We start from the raw sequence: 17243 nt of genomic DNA on the forward strand, positions 1-17243 counted from the left end.
ATGACCAATGTGTCCTCTGGGAATCTCCACTTGGAATCTCAACTGGGAATCTCCACTTGGAATCTCTGCCCCATCGCCGACATGTACCGGAGTTACCTTCCTATCTGCCTTCAATTTTCAGGTCCACAAAGACATAAAACCCCTGTAAAAACAAACTATAAAAAAACACCAAATATAAAAAAATAAAAAACATTTATTCAATATGTGTATTTACAAAACCTTTGTGTATATACTTTCTATTATTCCCAAAAATTGATGCATAAAATTACGTGTAAAAAGTTTTAAAAAATTCTGTATTTTTCCCCTCTGCCTTTTTGTCCCAAGATCCAGGGGGCCATCCTGGTGTCTTCCATGCTACAGGTGGTCCTGGGCCTGACGGGACTCGTGGGTCTGGTGCTGCGGTTCATCGGCCCCCCTGGCCATCGCCCCCACCATCAACCTCATCGGCCTGTCGCTGTTCATCGAGGCTGGGAAGAAGTGCGGCGCCCACTGGGGCATAGCAGCCTTGTGAGTCCCGTCCCTGATCCATCCGCAGCATCAGAATATCTATTGAAATACGATAACGCATGTTCGAAAAAGATACATGCATTAAAATGAATTGCATAAATCTACACAAAAAGGTAGTAGAAACAGGTTTCTTATTCTTAAGAACCTTGAACCCAAGTGACAGAGTGTATCTAGGATGCCAAATGCAGGTAGGCCCCTTAGCTTCAGGGTCCTCTTAGCTTCCCTGATCATCGCTTTTGTAATGAGTAAACTCATTAGATTGGTTTGGTGAGATTCCGATCAATACCCCCTCGTCTTTCTTAGCTGTACTTCACCAGGGCTGTGCCATCTATTTCAATGCAGTTCTGTTGACTGTTGACTGTAGATGTATTGAGTTGGTCCTGTACTGAGCAAAGCAAATCTAGACACAGGGTATAAAAAACATCTGCACAGGGCTGTGCCATCTATTTCAATGCAGTTCTGTTGACTGTTGACTGTAGATGTATTGAGTTGGTCCTGTACTGAGCAAAGCAAATCTAGACACAGGGTATACAAAACATCTGCACAAATGACTTAATTATTTATAACACACAGATCACATGACAATGATAATGTCGCATTAAGGACAGTTTGCATTGTTTTTTCTTCTTAATCTGACGTTTTTACTTTTTCTTACTTTTACGTTTCCTACACAGAACGGTGGGTTTGATTATTCTGTTCTCTCAGTATCTGAGCAAGGTCAACGTTCCCATGATTACCTACAAGGACAAGAAGTGGACAATCTTTCAGTATCCCCTCTTCAAACTGTTCTCTGTGAGTATCGCCTGCTCTCATGGCTCTTTGCCGTGTGTCACACCTGTCCTGGACCTTTACTTGTGCGCTTAGCTCAGGATAAAAAACGTTGGTGCTCAGTGATTGCACGTGGCCTACCAACCTTGTGGCTTATAAACCTGTGTTTACATTGGACAAACTCCGAAGGGAAGGGTCTTTTACAGGTCTAATTCAAAATATTTATGTACAAAAGCGGCAATGACGACACAATGCACAGAAGTCACTTCTGGTCAGAGGAGCCTGGCCCGGAGGCAACCCACAGTGCCCAGTGCCTCCTAGTGTCGCCAACACCCGCTGCCAACTGCTCACATGCCAACCCTAAAGGTTTCAACACGGGGAAAACTGAGCGGTAGGGCAAAATCTGTGCGCGTTCACGTGGGCGGAAACCGCTTCCTGGTTTACAGCCGCTTTTCTAACCGCCTCCCCTCTGCCGCCCTTCCCTCATCGAAATGAATGGAGGCGGCGAGTTGCCGCGCGGCGTTGTGAAAGCAGCTTAAGCCTCCAAGAGACAACAGCACCTCCCAACAACCCACAGAGCCTCCAAAGCCAGCAAGCTCCAATCATAACAACTGGTTGTGCACCTTTGGCCCGACCAAGGATCCAGTGGCCTCAATCCTCGAAGAGGTCTGATTGGCAGCAGTTCGATGAGGATATAGATCAGGCCTTTGGTAGTGACAGCCAAGGGGGATTTGGACCGTCGGCTGAAAACGATGACCACCTTCATAGCAAACATCGCGGCTGAGCGATTTGGAACGGAGGCACCCAAGCCCACGCCATCGGCCTATGCTCCAAACCATAGCGCGAGGAAGATCCAGAGCCTCAGGGAGAGCTCAAGCTGCTAAAGAGGCAGTACAAGACAGCAGGGGAAATTGAGAGAGCTGGCCTAGCGGACCTGAGAGCAATCCTAAGGAAACAACTCTTGACCCTGCGGAGGGTAGAGTTCCACAGGAGGAGGAGGAAAGAGAGAGCCAGGAAGAGAACAGCTTTCCTGGCCAACCGCTTCAAGTTGACCAAGCAGGTTCTTGGTCAAAAGAGGACTGGCTGTCTTACCTGCTCCAAGGATGTCATTGATAACCACCTCAAGGCCACGTACAGTGACCCTACCAGAGAACAACCGCTGGGCCCATGTGATGCACTGGCAATACCACCAGAGCCTACATCGGACTTTAACCTGAAAGAGCCCTGCCTTAGTGAAGTTGAGGAAGTGGTGCGGAGAGCAAGATGAAGCTCGGTACCAGGCCCAAGCGGAGTGCCTTATAAGATGTATAAAAACTGCCCAAAGCTATTACAAAGGCTTTGGAGGGCACTGAAGGTGATCTGGAGGAGAGGAAAGATCCCCCAGTCATGGAGGTATGCAGAGGGAGTGTACATACCGAAAGATGAAAAGTCTGAGAACATCGACCAGTTTCGTGTCATCTCCTTGCTCAGTGTGGAGAGCAAAATCTTTTTCAGTATCTTAGCCAAGAGACTCTCAGACTCCCTGTTGAGCAATAAGTACATCGACACGTCAGTGCAGAAGGGAGGAATACCAGGGGTTCCTGGTTGCCAGAACACACAGGCGTGGTTACCCAGCTCATCAGGGAGGGGATCTGGCAGTGCTATGGCTGGATCTCACCAACGCCTATGGCTCGATACCCCACCAGCTGGTAGAGGTCGCACTACAGAAACACTATGCACCCCAGAAGGTGAAAGACCTCATCCTGGACTACTACAGAAAGTTCAGCTTGAGAGTGTCCTCTGGCCAGATGACATCTGACTGGCACCAGCTGGAAGTGGGCATAATCACTGGCTGTACAATCTCATTGACCCCTTCGCACTAGCAATGAACATGCTGGTCAAGGCAGCGGCACCAGAATGCAGAAGTCCCCTCAGCAAGTCTGGAGTAAGGCAACCTCCCATCAGAGCCTTCATGGACGATCTCACAGTGACAACAACAGCTGTACCAGGAGCCAGGTGGATCCTCCAGGGGTCGGAGAGCGTCATGGCGTGGGCTTGCATGAGTTTCAAACCTGCAAAGTCCAGTTCCTTGGTTCTTAAGAAGGGGAAGGTCACAGACAAATTCCGCTTCAGGCTGGGAGAACACCAGATCCCGTCTGTCACTGAGAAGCCGGTGAAGAGCCTTGGAAAGGTCTTCAACTGCAGTCTGAATGACAGAGATTCCATCAAGGCAACCAGTGCTGAGTTGGAGGGCTGGTTAAGAACAGTGGACAAGTCTGGGCTCCCTGGAAGATTCAAGGCCTTGGTCTACTAGCATGTAATCCTCTGAGACTAATTACCTGCTCTTTCGAGCAAGCAAGAATCTTTTACCTTTCAAAACCGATTAATATATTAAAAGGATCCTATTGATTTAAAACAGGGACATGCAATTCTGGGGAACACTTTCTCTGTGAATGAAATGACATGATCGTTCTACCCTTTTTGTGATGATTTGCATTGGATTTAATGTTTTCAGCTTTCTCTGCTCTTTCACTGTATTGACATTCAACACTCAACCCAAGTACTCCAATGTTGTGCTATGGCTACCAACTGATAATACACCCGGTGGTTTTCACACCATGCGTATAAAGGAATTTATAATATTGACTTGCACAACAATCTGGCAGGTTTTTAGCCTCTAGGTGTAGATAATTCTCTATTTTCTTTGGGTATAACCTGAGAAAGAGGCCTACTGATGAAGAGATAAGGCTTACTGTAAAAGCTATAATACATCATAATGTATTTGATGTATTATTTCTATGATGTATTTCTTGGAATGTATACCCTGTAACGGGGGTTAGGCAGAACCCAAGTGCACAGACTGACAATGGTGACAGAGCAGTCCAAAGGTTTTATTGGTCGCACAGATGATCAGGGTTGGGCAGGCAGAGTAAACGGGGACAGGCAAGAGTTTGGGAACCGGCAGGCAATCAGGCAGACTGGGGGGTACCGTCGGCGGGCGGCTTAGTCGGGCAGGCGGGGTCGATATCAGGAGGGCAGGCAGGCAGGCGAGGAGCCGGACAGGGGAGCAGACGGGCCGGCGGGGACTCGACAACAGGCGGGTGGTCAGACAGGCGAGGGTTCGGTGACAGGCAGGATCAGCGTTGGAGAAACGTTTCTGGAGTCGCAGGAAAGCTCTGTGAGTATCGAGAGACGATCTGGCGGAAACTGAGTGGAGAGAGAGGATTTATATAGAGGGAGAACAGGTGAAGGTGGTTGAGCTAAATAGGTGAGATCAGCTTGGCAGGCAGGTGAACGGGGAAATCAGGACAGGACCATGACAATACCCCATAGTGGGAGAGTATAGTATATGTACACTGGAGGAACTTTATAATTCATCATCAATGGCTATATAAACACATAATCTTGTTTGAGTCTGCTTGAAATATACCTTAGAAGCACTGGCTGTCACTAGGTCAATACAGTTTGTCCAAGTGTTTTGACAGTAGGCCTCTCTGTATTTCACCTCAAACAGTGGAGGTACAGAGCTGTATCGAAGTTGTTCAAACAATAAGAATCGGAGTGTTGATGGATGAGAATGAACATTAAAAAACCCACCCTTGGAACCTAAACAAATGAAGAATTTAAACGTCAGTGTAATGTGTACAAAAGGTGCACCTTCCCCTGGTGGTACATGAGAGTACTGCACATTGTCAGATTTTATTCTTGAAATTGACAAAATATAGTATTATGGCATGTTATCATAAAAAACATAGGGTTTCCTTTGTGTTCTCCATTTTTTCACTTTTTCCATTGATGTTATAGGTTATAATGTTATAATTTGTGAGTAAGCAATGTTGCTGTCCTTGTTCTTTCCTCTCTTCTGCTGGCCCTAAGTAACAGTTGTGTGTAAAGGGGGAGACGGCACTCTTTGCTCAGCCACAGTATGCATCTATTATTGCATGTGAGGGTTTTGTTTCTTCTTAAAACACACTCCAGTCATCTACACGGGGCCGCTTTATTGCGAAAATAACATTGCACGGGCCCCAAGGACTAAGGTTAATTCAAGGACAGGTTTATATTCTACTTAGAACAAAGTCCAGTCATCCCCACTGAGCCGCATATTGCTAAAATAATATAGCATGGACCCAACATGCCGTACCCAGGGGCCAAATTGCCCTGGGTCCCTCTTTCATCACTTGCCAAATAATGAGATCCCTTATTATAGGAGGGCTGATGACCCAACAACTGCACATTACCACGTTTACGTTGTTTTTATTGGCTAGAATACATACAATACTTACACTTGTTAATTTGTAAGTATTACAAATTAGGATTTGTTGAGGTATTATTTGATAATGCTTACTTAGTGTTGCTAGAGATAAAAGCGCCTGCATATTACGAAAGGTAAGGCAATGTAAAAAGGGTGGTATTTCGGATGTTCTTTCTATCAGCCTATCTATTTCTTTAATTATTACCTGTAATGTATTGTTTTTAAAGGGATTGATTTTAGCATAGCAACATTTCTGTGCAACCGTGAAAGTGATCTGAGCAGTCGTAAGGGTCATAGAAGGAAATTACACATCGTGTTCAATACAATTTTTTTTAATCCTCAATCATTAGGTCCGACAGAGTTCTTACGGTGGGTGATTATTATATTCATCTCGATGATGTTTCTTCCTCTTGCTTTGCTGCAAGAAACATAATTTGCTTCTAAACACAGAAGCAGAATCACCCGTGTTTAGACAAGTGTCATTGCTTCTAAACACGTTTCTGGTCCCACACACATCAGGGTACTTATACTTCTTATACTTTGAACTGTATTTTCACACTTGGTTTGAACATTTATTCCATTTTTCTCTGTGGAGCTTCAGGTTACTGACCATCAATGTGGTTCATTTAACCTGTGTTTATTTTAGATTTTCTTCCCAGTAAACAGGTAAATTGCTGCGCATCTTGAATCGCCTCAGCAACTTTGGACCTTAAGCGTGTGGTCTTCTCACACTGCTATCACTGGTCTGGATCTCCTGAAAAACCACAGCTCCGCCTCGTGGCTCCAAGTCGTTCCTTCTGTGGAGTCTTTCCCCTGGTTTAATTACACTGTTTCTGGTGTAAACGTAGAATGGCATCCATGTTCACCTTCTCTATTACAAAGACCTTAATGCTCTGGTTTTGGTGCTGGCTGGATCTTGTCAAGCTTTTGACACTGTAGATCACAGCATCCCGACTGAACGGCTTAGGCAGTGGGTTGGGGCCTTTGGGAGCGCCCTGGACTCCCAAAGTCAAGGTCAGGATTAATTTTAAGGTAATTGTTTCTACATGTAGACCCTTGCATGTTCAGGCAACTTTATACATATCTGAATATGCACCGGTAGGCCACTGCGGTCAACTGGCCTTCGACATGCGTCGTTTTTTGGACTTACAGTATGTGTGACGGTAAAGTATGTTGTTGCTAATGTTTTGTTGTTTGTTTCTTTGAACTGTTTGGTAGTATTATTTATGTCCGACTTATTGAGATTTTCCCCTGTTTAAAAACGTCATTCCTTTTAGTCGAACATAACACTTCTTACGCTTGAAAACAATCAAATGATCAAATTCCGCCACCGTCTCCACTGAGCCTAAACATTAATCGCAAAACGCACGGGGTATCACTCAATGAAAACAGTCCCGCCTTTCTGAAACATGATGAGATGAACATTGTGTTGTGCTTGAAATTTGACCGTGTTTGGTTAGAAGGTTCCCGTGACTTTAAGGTTAAGAAAACACAGACAAATCAAACGTTTACTTGACCACAGCAGGGATAAAAGCAGCCTCTCAAAACAGTCTCTCTTGTCTCCTCCCCCCTCCCTGCCCCCTGTCACAGGCCTTGTTCGGGATGTGTGGTGGCTGGTTGGTCTGCTACCTATTGACCGTCTTCGAGGTTCTGCCCTCCAAGTCGGACCAGTACGGATACTCTGCCCGGACCGACATCAACCTGGACGCCGTGAGCAGTGCTCCGTGGTTCCGTGTTCCTTACCCAGGTTAGAGTACCCACGACGGTCCTGGTCCCAGAACCAAAGCTCAATGCCGAGGTTAGAGAACCCACAACGGGCCTAGTCCCAGAACCAAAGCCCCATACCAAGGTTAGAGTACCCAGGAGGGTCCTTGTCCCAGAACCAAAGCTCGATACCCGGGTTATGAACCCACAACGGGCCTGGACCCAGAACAAAAGCTTGATACCCAGGTTAGAGAACCAAGCCTGATCAAGGAATCCTCCTTACACAATCTTTCTTTAACAGGGAAAGAGAACAAATTTGATACTGTCCACTTGGCTCTTGGCTATTTCTCCTGTGCACACTTTATCATTATAGTTCCCATTCCATTGGTTATGCACTTCACAGCTGAGCTCTCTCTCTCTCCCTCTCCCTCCCCCTCCCCCTCCCCCTCCCCCTCTCTCTCTCTCTCTCTCTCTCTCTCTCTCTCTCTCTCTCTCTCTCTCGTTGCTCTGCTTATTGCTACATTACACATTGCTACATTACCTGCTGAAGACACAGCTGTCAAAACTTTTGTGACTGTTCCAAGAATTGAGGATCTCCCATGCCAGTCCATCAGCACCTTACTCCTCCACTCCCATCCTGTCAGAATGCCAGAGGAGGAGGGAGAGCGAGAGAGATCAAGAGAGACATAGCAAGAGAGAGACAACCAGCAGGGGAGGGTGAGAGACAGCAGGAGACAGAGATAGATTAAGGGAGAGAGAGAGAGAGAGAGAGAGAGAGAGAGAGAGAGAGAGGGAGAGAGAGAGAGAGAGAGCAGGAGGGAGGCTGATGGGAACGGATCTAACTTTCGAGGTTGCAGAAAACTGCAATAGTCTATTGTCAGCTCCATCTGAGGCATCTGCCAGAGGGAATATGAAATCAATATGACACTGCAATGATAATAATGAGCTTTCCCCTGGATGTCAGTTGTCCCTTTGAAGTACAAAGATGTTTATTTTTTCTGAAGGTTTGGTACTCCTGGAGTGAGCAAACTTTGCGGGTGCTGACAGACGTTTTTATGATATGCATTAGGGATATGTCTACTCTGAGTGCACAGTTTATAAAGGTTGTAGAATCAAACCCTAAGAGTTTCTGGAGCTGTGTGTGTGCCGTTTGCGTGCGTTTGTACGCCTGTGTGTGTGTACGTGTGTGTTTGTGTTGTTTGCTGGTTCGCCATGTACTGTAGCTGTTCCTTTAGGATAATATGTTTAGGCATGCACAACAGCCCGTTCAATCTTTGAGTGAGTGCATGTCTGAGGCGTTGCGCATGCCTATGTGTGTGTTTGTGTGTGCGTGTGCGTTTACGTGTGTGTGTGTACTTGTGTGTGTACGTGTGTGTGTATGTGTGTTCCCGTTAACACCCATGGGGTGCCCCCTCCCCCAGGTCAGTGGGGGGTCCCCACCGTCAGCGTGTCGTCCGTGCTGGGGATGACAGCTGGCGTGCTGGCCTCCACCATGGAGTCCATTGGCGACTACTACGCCTGCGCCCGCCTCTCCGGGGCCCCGCCCCACCCACGCACGCCATCAACCGGGGCATCGCGGTGGAGGGCCTGGGCTGCATCCTGGCCGGGCTGTGGGGCACGGGGAACGGCACCACGTCGTACAGCCAGAACATCGCCGCGCTGGGTATCACCAAGGTGGGCTTTCGGTCGGGCAGAAGCACCATTTTCTTTGGTTGTGCAGAAGCAAGGACCTCGGAGTTCTCTGGAGATCCTTTTTCGACGGCCTATATCCCCCCGAGGGGTGTCAAGGCATAAGAAGAAGAAAAAGAAGAAGCATCTTCTAACATACAGGCACCTTGTAACATACAGGCATTTCAGCAGGGTCGATTGCCCTTTGGAAATGTCTCTAGAACAGGGTTCTTTCCCGACGAACAATTTTTATGTTTAACCTTATTTAACCAGGTAAGGTTATGTGGTTCATAACCTCTTCTGCAAAGAGCGACTTGGCCAAGAAGAAGTATAAAACAAGATAAAATCAGGTTACAAAATAAGAAGAAGCAGGGCAGGAAACACACTCGGACAACACACATTTAGCATCGTGAGCGAAATAACGAAACGCTGAATAAATAAGTGAGTTTGAACATGTTGAATACAAAGGCATTGACCTGTCATTTCAGAGGGAAAATACAAGTATGTATCACTTAGCCACAAAGAGAGTTTGTGGCTTGAAGATGTGCTGGCTGAGGCTGTGCGGTTGATCGCACAGTGTTTGATTTCACTCGACTCAAACAGATGGATTCACGGGGCCTGCCAAAGTTTTGCTGCGCAATAGCTGTCGTCCGCATTCAATTCTAGTACATCCAGATGTGGATTGGAAATGTGAATTTTCTACAATTGCTGTCTATGTATTTTGAACCCTTAATGCTTGCCTATAAGATATGGCCTGTTTTTACATACATTAAACAACATATGTGACATTTTATTGATAAACCAGGGAAAAAAACATACTGTATGTGGTTTCCACTCTCCAAAAGTTCTGTCAAATGTTCTCATTCCAAACAGTACGAAGGTGCCAATAACAACGGCAGTACAATGACAATGGTCGTAAAAATATTAAAATATGTTTTTAGTTAAATAATAAGAATAATTATAATAGATCTGTACAAATAAACAACATTAATTATTTCATACACCAAAATAGTGAGCAAAAACAGGAGTGTATTCATAAGATTTTATATCGGAAACCATGCAGAACCACAAAGAGCAGAAGAACACCAAATCCGTTCAACTTGAGGTTGAGGGGATTCCACAACAGAGGCCCTGCCCGACCCCTGACCCCTCCCGCTGTCCTGTTCTGTCTCAGGTCGGCAGTCGACTCGTTCTTCAGACCACGGGAATCCTGATGATTCTTCTGGGAATCTTCGGAAAATTCGGAGCAGTCTTCATCACCATTCCAGAGCCTGTTATTGGAGGGATGTTCCTGGTGATGTTTGGAATGATTGCAGCTGTGGGAATATCCAACCTTCAGGTAGATATGTAAAGGGCCCCTATATTACCATCAGGTGTGAGTGTGATTAGCCAGTAAAGGCCTTTCAAATTCTGCCCTGCGCTGGGACATAGTGACATCACAAGTGGGAGTGTCAATCCAGACGTTTGATGGATGGATCAGGCTACCAGCCTTCCCAGTGGCCACTACCAACTGCTAGGCTCTTCCTTCGCGGAATAGTTTGGTTGCCTCTGCTTCTCCGGTGTCGAACGAATCAACTGTACTTTGGATGCTCACAGACCCACGCCATGTGCCAAGTCAAATGTAAACATAGACGCTGCAGGCTTCATAAAATGAAGGTCTTTTGTCTTCTGTAAGATATTTCCATGTGTTCAAAGCAGCAGGTTGTGGCGATCTCTAGTCTTCAGTGCTGTTTATATTAAATGTTTCTCGCTGCTTGAACTGCGTTCAGACATTGTTTGGACTTCTCCAGTCACAATAGTATTGTCTGTATCCAAACAGTGAAGAGAAGATCTAATATTTAAGAAACAATACCTTGCTAGTTTAAGACGATAAAATCTAGGCCATTATAATTTCATTTCAGCTCATGAGAGTGTGAGAACAGAACCATTAACACCTTGTTCGAACCACATCCAGTCCAAGATATATAACAGCATCGATACTCGAAAAATGCAAACATTGGAGTTGGAACATATTTGAATGGTAACCTATGGTACGTGTGGATCACTACATGATGCTTAACCTGGGGAATGAGGGAGTCTATCGCAACAGAAACCAGGTTAGGGGGAAAGAGGCTTACAGTGGAGTTAAACAAACCAAATAAGGTTTTTTTCTGAGGTCAATAAGTTTGGTTGATTTTGATATTCTCTGCTCTTCCTGTTACTCTGTTAACCTCTCGTCTCCTTACTGTGTATTCATACATTTTGGTCGCTAGAATCACGTTTTTTGTTTGCATTCTTTCCCAAATGTTCCCTCTTTCACTGCCCTCTTGCGTCCCCTACCTCATGCTCTCTTCCTCCCTTCTTTGTCTTCCAAAAAATATCTACTATCACTTTCACTTCTTCTGTCTATTACTGTAGTAGCATGATGTGGTGGGGATCATTACATCATTTGGCATTATATATCAAATATACATTTTTATATTCATATTATATATTATCTAGATAAATATTATTGTCATTATTATTTACATTCATATTATAATGCCTGTCTCTGCCTCATGCAGTACGTGGACCTGAACTCCTCCAGGAACCTCCTCATTCTGGGCTTTTCCACGTTCAGTGGCCTGGTCCTACCGACGTGGTTCAACTCCAACCCTGGTGTCATCGACACAGGTGAGAGTCCTCTACCTGAAGGGCCTCAAGCCAAGCAGTCAGTCTGTAGATACTGACGGAGGTCCAAAACCTCCAACTGCCCTCGGAGCCCCTCAGCAGATGTTGAGGCTTCTCATTGTGTAGAATCAAAAAATAAACAGATTTAGTCTAAAAGAAGAACTAACAACTGCACTTAATGCTTTTGTCCCTTTTTGTCGCTCACTCAGTGCTAGTTCACATTTTCCGTTACTCGAATGAGTTGTATGCCCGTCCAATTGCGTCCAGAGGATCTTTGGGCTGATCTTAAAAAACAGAAAATTTAAAATAAACAGAGAGGTTCCAGACTAATACGCATATGCTAAATTTGTCTGGGGATGTTACGTTAGTCCTAGCCTAGCTTGATATCGCAAAGTTACAAAAAGCAAGCTTATGAATGTCATAATTACTAGTCTATTACTCTTACATGCTTATAGCCTTATAATTGATTTGTTAAGTAGGAAACATGAATGGGGAAATAATGCTTCCACCCTGTGGCAGAAGAAAGCACAGCAGCACAGGGCACTTTTGCTTAATTATACGATTTTTTTTTTTTAAGGTTGAACCGTAAGCCGTGATGTTGTGGGGAGAGGTTTTACCGTATTAAAACAATATATGTCGCCCAAGCCTTGTCTGGACTATCCGGTTTTATAAGAGCACACAGTAATTAACCGACATTCCTGCACTGACACTCCTACACACACGCATACACTGCAAAACACCAGAGGCTCAGATCTGTGCAAGCACAGCACACTCGCACACACGCAAATACACACACGCAGACAGGCCTATATAAATGTCTAATCCAACAAATAACCCTATATCCTGTAAATCTCTACTTTTGCGACGTCTGTACTTACTTTCTGGAAACAGATAAGCCAATTAATGGTTTTGACTAATAATAAGTCTCAGCTTACAATCACCCACTCCTTACAATGTGCTCCCACAGTCCCCAATCTCCCACAGACATCAGACTTTGATCCTGGGAGTCATATGATGCGCCCGCCAACCGAGGACGGCCTGTAATCTAAAGTTCAGGTCTGTCTTCAGGAGGACTTGTCTGGCGCCCACAGGTCAACGGCAGCTTACCACTCAATCCTATTGACTCGACCCGCTGCTGCTCACTGTAATCTGCCCAGCTCAAGGCCCTCTTTCTCGTCATACTCCTCCAGTGCCTCATCAACGGAAAGCCCCCACTTTCTTCCAACACCACTAAACATTTTACTCAATTGGCGGATGTCTGTTGCAAGTGAATGCTTTGCCGCTTCCACCACCCTCTGTACTTATTTGCAGCTGTGGGCAGAACAGTTTCGTACCAGATATTGATGTAGCACGTCAGCCATGCTCACGATTGTGAAGATGCTGGATTTCATGCTGAAATTTCCCAGTCTTCATAAGAAACAGGGCAAGGTTTTTTCACTGCGGAATCTGCATGTAATATCCAATAGAAGTCTTCAATGATGTGCACGCACAGGTACTTTAGACTACTGACCCTTTCAACCCAAACATCACTAATGTGGATGGGGATGTGTCCACACCCCTGCTGTCATCGGTAGTCCACAATCATCTCTTGAGAGTGAGGTTTATGTCCTGACTTCCTCTCTGTGGGCCGTCAAGTTGTTGTCAGTAATGAGGCCCAGGATGGTGTCAACGTTAAGTTCAATGATGACATTGGACTTGTGCCTGGTGGCACAGTCATAAGTGAACAATGAGCACGGGAGCTCAGGGGAAGAACAGCGAGGAGGAGGTGTGGCTACCACTTCTCAATGCCTGGGGCCTGCCCATTAGGTAGTCTTATATACAGCTGCAGATGGCGGACTCGAGACCAAGATCAACTGCCTTAAAGACAAGGTGTGAGGGAATGATGGAGTCGAAGGATGAGCTTTAATCGGTGAAGAGCATTCTCACATGGCCCGTTGGTTGAGCACAGAACGAGTCGCCCAGAAGATGGCTTGATCTGTAGCCCTGTTGGTCTATATGCAAACTGAAAATGGTCCATGGTTTCAGAAAGGTGGGACAGATGTGTTTCTCTTGGATCAGAGCTGTGGTTGTTGGACGCCTCATATCTGGCTTCTTCAAAAGCGTCAGGGTCCCCTGAGTTGAAGGCGTCGGTCCGTGGTTTGAGTTTAGCGGTAATCTGCCGAGTGATCCTGGGTTTGTGGTTGGGGTAGTTGCAGACTTTGGCTTTTGGAACCGCATTGTCAATGCACTTACTTACAGTATATAGCCTATCCCAGACCAGCTGCATCCTCAAACATCTCTGTTGACTCGAAGCAGGACTGTAAGGCTGCGGCTGCCTCTTTGTGCCATTTCTAAATGTCTTTTGAATCTGTGTACCTGTTTCCATTTCTGCCTTTATGAAGGGAAACAGTAGGATCAAAGGTCAGCCTTTCCAAAGCAGGACTGGGGAGGGGTTTATAGCAGCCTCTGAATGGGATTAAACAGTGATCCAGGGTCAGTTCTCCTCTAGTGAGAAGTTATATATTGATAGTATTTTAGGCGTACCTTTTTCATGTTTGCTCTGTCAAAGAATCCAAAATCACACTAAAAAGTCATATTTTACAAGTGAATGTTTTATGTATTTTTTTATTGCTATCAAGGGCACAGGTCTAATTACAACAAGTATTTTCTGAAGGGTACATCGATAGTATCATCAATGCATATTGAATGATCTGCTGTAACAGACACACATCCATTAATAGTTAATGTGCAACGGTTCAGACCACTGAGCAAGATACATAGGGGGGACATTAACAAAACCTGAAAAAAGTTGTTATACTATGCATAGTAGCATTTTCTATTGAAATATAATACAAGTTTACAAGTAGGGTTAGCCTTATTATAACATAATGTACCATGTAGCATTGTTTATATTAATCTGATCTCCGGAGTAGTAGCAGTATTTCTCCATTCATAGGAGACTATATCACGGTGGTCTAAAAGTTTGGCAGTCTCAGAGGGCAGTATTTTGTTTGGTTTATCGTTTAATGATGGACTCAGCATAATGTAACGCCATGTAGCGGAGAAGGATGAGAACAGCAGGGGGGGAACCATCCAGACTAGAAGGAACACCCCTTCCCTACCACCCAGACCTTTTGTATTTTTGAGCCAGGTGCTCAAGCTAGGGTTTAGGTATTTAGGCCCAATCCCATTTCTACCCCTTACCCCTTCCCCTTACCCCTCCCCCTTGTTTTGAAGGGGTAAGGGGAAGGCGTTAGGGGTAGAAATGGGATTGGGCCTAAGGCCCAATCCCATTTCTAACCCTTACCCCTAACAAGGGGGAGAGGTAAGGGGAAGGGGTAAGGGGTAGAAATGGGATTGGGCCTTAGTATCCCCTGGTAGATCTGCCGGTCCATACCAATGGTCGAGGCTGGAAGATTGTGTTCTCTCTTGTTCCAGAAGATCTTATCAATGTTACCTTCTCTCCCCGTTAGATTTTATCGCCATCCTTTGAATATGTTTTAATGCTGGACACTTTGTTACTTCTGGTGAAAAAAGTATTGTTGTTATTGATGTGTCTTCTCTCTTTCTTCAAGGAGTGAAAGAGCTGGACCAAGTTATTTTGGTGCTTTTTACCACCCACATGTTCATTGGAGGTTTCCTCGGATTCGTTTTGGACAACACCATTCCAGGTACACACAACACAAGCAGCACCCACACCATCACCGTGTATTGTGTTGATGTTTTCAAACGGCTTGATAAGGTAAAGGCATGTTGTATCTCATCCAATCGAAATCATTTCCTCCACACAACCTAATGCATGAGAGCGCTTAAAGTGGGTACCATTATTTATATTATATATATTTATATATTATTTCCCGCTGATAAATCCTGAGGGTTTATTAAGCCATAGAGTTAGAATAGATAGAGACACTCAAGTTATACCATGCAAGTTTAAATCCTGAAAATAAAATAAACAAAATAAATACCAAACTGAAACAAAGCTGTTATATGGGACATATGATATATCCGCCTAAACTGTTCTTGCTGGTTGTTTCCCGGTCAAAGGGAGTGAGAAAGAGCGGGGAATAAAGAGCTGGCGTAAGAAGGTCCAGGAGAACGGACCGGGCCCTGCGGTTAACCAGTCCTGTTACGACATCCCCTACTGCAACGCCATCTTCCAGCGCTTCAAATGCTTCCAGTACCTGCCGTTCCTCCCCTCCTACAGAGAGCCCAGGAGGAAAACCTCAAAGTGAGCCTAGCCAAAGTGGTGCTGAAAAACAACCTTCATTCTGGGATTCAGCTGGTTCCATGGCTTTTGGTAGCACACTATATAGAGAAGGGGGCAGATGGGATAGTGTGTTCTGAATTATGACATTTTAAGGAATTGTGTCCGTTATATGGTTGAAATTCAAACCTATGTTGCATTACAGGTAAAGCTTTGGAAATAAATTAAAATGTCTACATTTCAAAGAATCGGTCAACCTGAACCTGGACCTTATTTACCAATCATTCTCATGGGCGTTGAGATGTTGTAGGAAGAGAAAATGTAATTGAGAGATAGAGAGCAGAGGGATGGTTTTGTTTGACTTCAGAAAGCATAGATAATTTCCCTTTCATGATAAATTAAATCTGAGCGGGTCAGTGGTTAAAACAAACTACAGCGTTCTCGCTTAATCCTGGACCAATTTCCAAAATTGTTGCCACGTTGGTCCCTTAAACCGAACATGATGGGAATATTTGGTTGGGTGTCAGGTTGAAAAATGTCAAAGTTGTCCTCTAACACCTTACCTTTGAAACTTGATACAGACTAAAATAACAACACATTCAAGGACTTTATAATGCCTTTAAGCAAGTGAATAATTCTGAATTAAGCATTTGTAAACTTCTATCAAAAGTGATGTATGGCCTTGGAGCAAAGCTCAGTGCAAACCAAAAGACCAAAAGAAAAGGTGTCTACTACAGAATATACTTTAATTCCTGCAGTAACAAGAATTAATTAAATATCTTTCTCCTCTAATGCTTTCAGACAATCCTCAAGGGAGAAAACTGATTCATTTACAAAGTATATAAATTACCGCAGTCCTGAAATACAAATACTTTTGACAAGTTTTTGAATATATATTATATGTCAATTAAGCATTAAATCCACTTTTGATATTTAATCACAAAAAGCAGAACATATCTAAATCTGTAAAAGATGTATTTTAATTTGAGGTACAAATTCGGAATAATTTGTCAAGCGGACAATTCTGAACAGGATTCTACTCATATCTTTTTGACATTTTCTCAATGGAAAACTAAAGTTAAAGCTATTTATGTTGTCTTATTTGTGTTGCTACGGATACAGTCTGCTGTCATGTCCATACATGGGCATATGTCAAGCAAATGACCAATGTTATATACAATAATAAGCTAATAATAATAATAATAATAATACATACATACATTTTATAGTTGGTGTTTCATTAACTTAAAATGTGCATTTCAAATATTTGCATCTTTATGTATTTATTTAAATTTACCCAGTTTTACACTTGAAGCTTGTTGTTGCTTGTTTGCAGACCTTAAAAATAACTAAGATATAAATATACTATGAAACCAGTACAAGTGAAAAAAACATACATTCTGTATTCTTATTGTATACTTATTACTATATATATATATATATTAGTGGTGGGCATAGATTTTTGGCAAACGGCAAACGGCAAAAAATCTGTTCGTTTACCTTGACAGCGGTGAATTATACTGGGCTATG

The 17243-nt window shown here is 44.2% G+C and overlaps 1 protein-coding gene across 1 annotated transcript in view; it reads left to right on the forward strand.

The window, feature by feature from the left end:
* LOC130389062 (solute carrier family 23 member 2-like) overlaps positions 1-16080 on the forward strand; it is a 21991-nt gene extending 5911 nt beyond the window's left edge. Inside the window, 10 exon segments of the mRNA XM_056598726.1 lie at positions 325-411; positions 413-507; positions 1182-1299; positions 7097-7253; positions 8632-8751; positions 8754-8884; positions 10053-10217; positions 11422-11530; positions 15082-15177; positions 15554-16080. Coding sequence (XP_056454701.1) covers positions 325-411; positions 413-507; positions 1182-1299; positions 7097-7253; positions 8632-8751; positions 8754-8884; positions 10053-10217; positions 11422-11530; positions 15082-15177; positions 15554-15741 — 1266 coding nt within the window. The 3' untranslated portion in view covers positions 15742-16080.
* Positions 16081-17243: the final 1163 nt, after the last annotated feature.

The sequence above is a fragment of the Gadus chalcogrammus genome, chromosome 9, assembly GCF_026213295.1.
Source record: "Gadus chalcogrammus isolate NIFS_2021 chromosome 9, NIFS_Gcha_1.0, whole genome shotgun sequence".
NCBI lineage: Eukaryota > Metazoa > Chordata > Actinopteri > Gadiformes > Gadidae > Gadus > Gadus chalcogrammus.